General features: G+C 29.7%; 1 protein-coding gene across 1 annotated transcript; it reads left to right on the forward strand.

Annotated features, from left to right (window-relative positions):
* Positions 1 to 1,254: 1,254 nt before the first annotated feature.
* On the forward strand, positions 1,255 to 4,146 carry LOC122506265 (acidic mammalian chitinase-like). Its single transcript, XM_043618359.1, has 6 exons — positions 1,255 to 1,396; positions 2,247 to 2,310; positions 2,444 to 2,726; positions 2,956 to 3,346; positions 3,480 to 3,772; positions 3,849 to 4,146. Exons 2-6 carry the CDS (start codon positions 2,247 to 2,249, stop codon positions 4,042 to 4,044), a joined length of 1,227 nt encoding a protein of 408 aa, XP_043474294.1. The 5' UTR covers positions 1,255 to 1,396; the 3' UTR covers positions 4,045 to 4,146.
* Positions 4,147 to 6,208: the final 2,062 nt, after the last annotated feature.

Consider the following 6,208-nt stretch of genomic DNA (forward strand, 5'->3'; position numbering starts at 1 on the left):
TGCTGTTATGCCTTTCTTCCACAGACTTAAGTTTTACTTTACGAATGATTCAATCACTTTGTTACGACAAATTCCTGTTGCAAGTAACAAAAAAACAAAAAAAAATTGTGACCAAAAATTTTGACTGCTTTGCTAACTTTGCACAAAATTTCATTTTTAAACCTCCCAATAATAAATTGATTTTTGGAAAAATTATAACTGATTGCATAAATTCAATTATTTTCAAAAGTATAATAAAATTTTTTGCAGAAATTCAATTATGTTCAAGAATTTTTTTATATTCTCGTCAAAATTTCAATTATTTTCAAAAATTTTCTTTAATTTCATATGAAATCTATTATTTACAAAATTTTTATAAATTTCTTTGCAATAATTTAATTATTTTCATAAATAAAACTCATCCCAGAGTCTTAATTATTTTTAATATAATTTTAATCAAATTCATCGAAAAATGTAATTGTTAATGTCAAGTGATCAAGGGGTCTTACGGTACAATGCTTTTTTTAAATAATTTTTTCCTATTAAACATTTAAACAAAAAACTTTGTCAGGGTACAGTTTCGATAGATTAAACAAAAAAAAAAACAAAACCGAGAAAAAAACCGGGTCGCGCGGCAGTCCGCAGCGCTCCGGTCAGTAGAAAACTCTTTTTTCAGTGCTTAAACATTCTAGGCCCACTTTTTCATTTATATGTCCTTTTAGTAAAAAAAACCTCAGCTTTCGTTTAAAAAAATCGTATCCTTCCCCCTCAAAAAGTCAAATTTATTTTTTATTTTTAATTTTTTTAGGTCAAAAAAATTTATTTTCTGAAAATGCTTATTGCCAATCGAAAGAGCATGAAAAAATCTATCGAAACTGTACGCCCTGACAAAGTTTTTTATTCAATTGCTTAAGAGTGAAAAATTATCAAAATAAGCATTGTACCGTAAAACCCCAAACTTTCACCCCCTCCCCCTCGAAAAATATTGAACTAATTGAAAAAATATTTTCACAAAAAATTACTATTAATTGTATACTTTGCTAAACAAAGTAAATGCAAATAAACTTTTGTAATTTCCTGTTAGTGATAACATTAATATTAAGTTGTCATGCAATTAAAATTATTATCTATGTATGCAAAATGCATTGTCCTATTAAATACATATAATTAGCAAGTCTATAAAAGCGGATCATCAATGCGTGTTAAAGTTTATTATGAATAAACTGTCGCTTCAAATAAATGACAAAGTAAAAAATAAAATTATACATTTATTGATTTAATTGATTTGTAAATTCATTTATTGATTTGTTTTTAATAAACTGGTAAATAAGTCAAAAATTAAACTTGATTTGCATGAGAATTTGTAAGATAAACTAATTTTCTTGGATAATATTTTGGATATTATAAAAATTTTAAGGTAAGATTTTAAATAATCATTTTCTTTATATCAAATTCTCGTGTTATAAATGTATAGTTATAATCCTAACCAGGAATTATACCAGAACTTGGTGCAAATTTGAATTGGGGGTAGATTAGGTCGCTGAAAAAAATACTGTTACTGTTTAGCAGAGCTGGGTAAAATGGTTTTTAAAACCTATTTAAAATGGCATTTCAAATGGAAAAAAACTATTAAAAATGCCATCTTAAATAGGTTTTAAAAACCATTTTACCCAGCTCTGCTGTTTAGTTAGTAATTCCAACCATTAACGTAACTTATTAATTTTAAGAATTTTAAGGATTTTCTATTAAGATTACAGAAAAATTTTACTAACTGACACCAAGCGTAATTCGTCTGTATAAATATTCATGCAAATTCTAATTCGATTACAAAAATCAGGTTGTTTTTCGAAAAAATAATTTTTTTGATTACCCATATGCATTCGTTTTTATTAAGAGTTTGAACTATTTGAATATATTTAAAGAATCCTGAGCAACTTTTTGGTTTTGATGTGTTTTATGAAAATACTTAAAATGAAATCAAATTTTTTTAAGTTATAAGAAAATTAGAAATGTTGATAAACATTAGGGTAGATTAGGGCTAAACGTTAAACAACCAAATCAATTAAATTGCATTATCTTCAGAACGGAAATAGTTAATCTAATTGACACTAAAAGTGTAAACTACACTATCGCGCTTTATACGTATTTAATCTATTATCCGAATTGGCTTATGCTAACTTCCAATTCAAAACGGCTCCACTCAATACTTATTTTTACTGGAAAGTAAAACTTTCAATTTCTAATAAAAAATAAATTTAATTTTACAGATGTTGTGGTTTATATCGACATTAGCATTTCTATCAATTGCGTTAAGTGGTACAAATGGAGAAAGTAAGTTATACTGCATTAAAATATAAATAAAATTCATTTGGTTTTCATTTATACTCCAATTAACAGATGTACCTACATTAATTTTAGACACTACTCTTCTTCATTGATGTATTTTATCTCAAACTTATTTCAGAAAAAATTGTTTGCTACTACGGTAGTTGGTCAATATATCGGTCGTCATATGGAAAGTTTCATATTCTCAATATTGACCCAAACCTTTGTACACACTTAATTTACACATTTGTTGGACTATCTGAGGATGCGAATATCAGAGTTTTAGATCCATTGCAAGACTTAGCGGATAACTTTGGACAAAATGGGTTTGGTATATTTAATGCTCTTCGTCAAAAGAATCCAAATCTTAAAACTTTGGTTGCTATCGGAGGATGGAATGAAGGATCTACAAAATACTCAAAGTACGTAATATACAAATTCTGTTTTTGACTTAAACATGGAATTACAATTTAAATTCAAAAAATCATTAATACTATGCTTATTATAAGTGTTGTAAATGTTAAAGATGGTATATTAATATTATATCCACAAATACATTAAACATTTTAAGCAATATTTTTGGTTATTACCATGATAACATCGACTCCTCTTTCATAAATAAATAACTTTATGATATTTTAATTTTTATAGTGTCTTCCGACAGTCGCATTTAAGGACTGCATTTGCAGAGAACGCATTGAAATTTGTCAAGAAACACGGTTTCAATGGGTTAGACTTGGATTGGGAATATCCTAATCAACGTGGCGGATCTGCTGAGGACGTCAACAGTTTTGCAATGCTCCTGAAAGAACTCAAAAATAAATTCACTCCCGAAGGATATCTTGTAAGTGTTGCTGTAGCTGCCACTGCATCGTCTGCCGGTAAATCGTACAACATTAGAGAAATGTCAAAATATGTTGATTTCATCAACGTAATGGCTTACGATCTACGTGGATCTTGGGATAGTTCCAAAAGAGTCGGAATAAATGCACCATTCCGATCATCATCCAAAGAAGACCAGCAACTAGCTTCTTGGAATATTGTAAGCTTCAAATTGCGTATAAGCGATTACTTATTCTTTTTATTTATTTGTTTCCAAAAAGTTGAAGTAATTAAGCTTCGTGTTTCCTTCCGGAAATTGTATAAATAATAAATAGATTGTTTCTTTATTTTAGGAAGCTATAGTAAAATACTGGTTGGATCAGGGAGCTTCTCCTGAAAAGATAATACTTGGAACCGCCTTTTACGGCAGATCCTTCACTTTGGTAGATCCGAATAAACACAATGTTGGTGACTCTTTCAGTGGTCCTGGAACAGCTGGAAAATATACCAGAGAAGCGGGTATGTTGGGATATAATGAAATCTGTGAGCTCCAGAAAAATGATGGATGGACAATTGCATTCGATGATGAACAAAAAGTTCCATACTCTTACGGTGGTAATCAATGGGTCGGATATGATGACGTGCGGTAAGTAGATAGATTTTCAAAATATTAAAGTTGCTACATTTGTAGTATGTAATTTTTAACATTTTTTCTCTTAAAGATCGTTGAAAATAAAAGCGGAACATGTAATAAAAATGGGATTAGGAGGTGCAATGTTACGGAGTATTGATACAGATGATTTCAGAGGAATTTGCGGAGAGGTATACCCTCTTTTAAAGACGTTAAACAATGTTTTGCGTAAAGAATCATCACCACCAACAACTACTCCTGCCATTGGTGACGACATATCCCAGTAAACGAAAACTAATTGAAATGAATTAAAAAGAATTCACAAAGAGCTTTCGTGAATCCCGCTTTGTGACAAATACGAATTGGAGCCATGATGCAATTTTCCTGAATTCGTGAAACTGTATTGAACTTCCGAACCTTCTATCCGTACCAATTCACTGGACAAGTTTTGAGCCTTTAATTTTTTTCAATTCGTTAGCACGAATTCAATGCATTCCTTGGCCATTTCTTTCGAATGCGAATTCGTTTGGACAAATTGGTACATATTGAATTAAATTCAATTGAATATACAAAGAGCTTGAGTGAATCCCGCTTTGTGACAAATACGAATTGGAGCCTACCAAAAATGTTAATTCGTTTCAATTCATTTGAATTAGTTTTTTTTTACTGGGATGCCAAACTTCTGGATACGTTCGACATCACAAGGACTGCAGTAAATTTTATTATTGTAATAAAATCGGAGACAGATATCAAAATGCTCCTTATCAGTGTCCACCTGGAACATTTTTTGACGCGTCACGTCATGTCTGTAACTTTGAAAAATTAGTTAGCTGTTAAGATATTGAAATATATTTCAATATCTTAACAAAGACTTATGTTCAAAAATTATTTTTCTGATTAAAGTTAAGAACATTTTTCACTTGTGAAGAATAGAAAACATGTGCTCATCATATATTAAATTAATTAAGGGTGGCCACTTTTTTTCATAAAAAAAATTCACGGTCATTTCCCGGTCATGAATTATTTTTCCCGGTCTTAAAGAATGACTGAAAATAAATTTAAAAATGTTGGTATTGCAACGATATAACCAACTAGCTGAAAAAGGATACAACATCAGGAAAGTGTTATGACGGTCGTCCTAGGTAGATTTAGACCCGAACCTAATAGGACATTGCTTGATGTACACTGTCAATTCAGTAACTCGCCAGAGTCGTTGACAGAACCATCTCAAACTTATTTTTGTCATTGCTTAATATAACCTCAAAGACTTTGTATCTCAATTTGATTGCTCATTTGCTTTTATTAATAAACAGTTATATACGAGTGTTTTAAACTAAAGATACATCTTATCATTTATTCAACCCTTCTATTATTTTTACTCTAAACTTCCATAACAATTCTAACAGTAATTCTAAAAAAAAATTTTAGTTTACTCTAAAAATAATTGAAACTCCAAAATATGTTTAGAATACATTTTTTTTAATTCCAAAATCATTTGGTTTGGAACTTAAATAGATTTTTTGAAATAAATATTTAATTATTATCCATTATTTTTCTATAGGTTCAAGAAAAATAAAAATTTCAAATCCTCTAAAATCGAATAATTTTTAAGAATATTGCTACTGTAACTTATTAAAAACTAGCTGCGATACCCTTCTTCGACGGATTATTAGTTATTGTTATTCCTACTTATATATTAATAGCTACGATACCCGTCTTCGACGTGTTTCTTAGTATTTTTAAAGTTTTCCATATTGAGTATTGATTAGTATTTAACCAACTACATTTAAACTAATTTTGTTGATGATTATTAATATTAATTAATGAAGAAGAAAACGAAATTTTAAGAAAAGTAAAAAGATAATGTTTAGAATATTTAAAATCGCCCTAAGTGTGAAAACCATCATGGCTTAATAACGGCCCAGTACTGGCAAAGTTGTCACCTAGTCTTGGCCGATATTATTGGGACGACTCTTGTGGTGTTAATTATAGTTGGACGTCGGCAGACGTTAATGGCCCAATATTGACTGCCATTACTTACCCAGTATTGGCAAAATACAAAAACTAATATAAATTATTACATTTTTTATTAATTAACTAATTAATTTATCATATTTATACGTCTTTTATTTCACTTTGCTATTCTGATGTGAAGTCAAGAAAGCTTAATGGTTTTATAAGCTACACTATTTATCGATATTGTGATATTATTATGGCGAGGTACGTCCCATAATATTGGCAATTGTATTTTGCCATCATAGCAGATACAAAATTTTTGCTATTAATGTGCCATTACTGAGCCGAGCAACGTCCCAATATTCTGAAACTGAAATTACCAACGTACCAAAATGTAATTTTTTCAGTGTTGACGGGCCCGTTTTGCAGTCTTGGAATTTCACACTTGGAGCTTATAAATAGTACATTACATTATAAGGGCAGAAAGTTCGAATT

The sequence above is a fragment of the Leptopilina heterotoma genome, unplaced genomic scaffold (genome assembly GCF_015476425.1).
Source record: "Leptopilina heterotoma isolate Lh14 unplaced genomic scaffold, ASM1547642v1 Lhet_113, whole genome shotgun sequence".
Classification (NCBI taxonomy): Eukaryota; Metazoa; Arthropoda; class Insecta; order Hymenoptera; family Figitidae; genus Leptopilina; species Leptopilina heterotoma.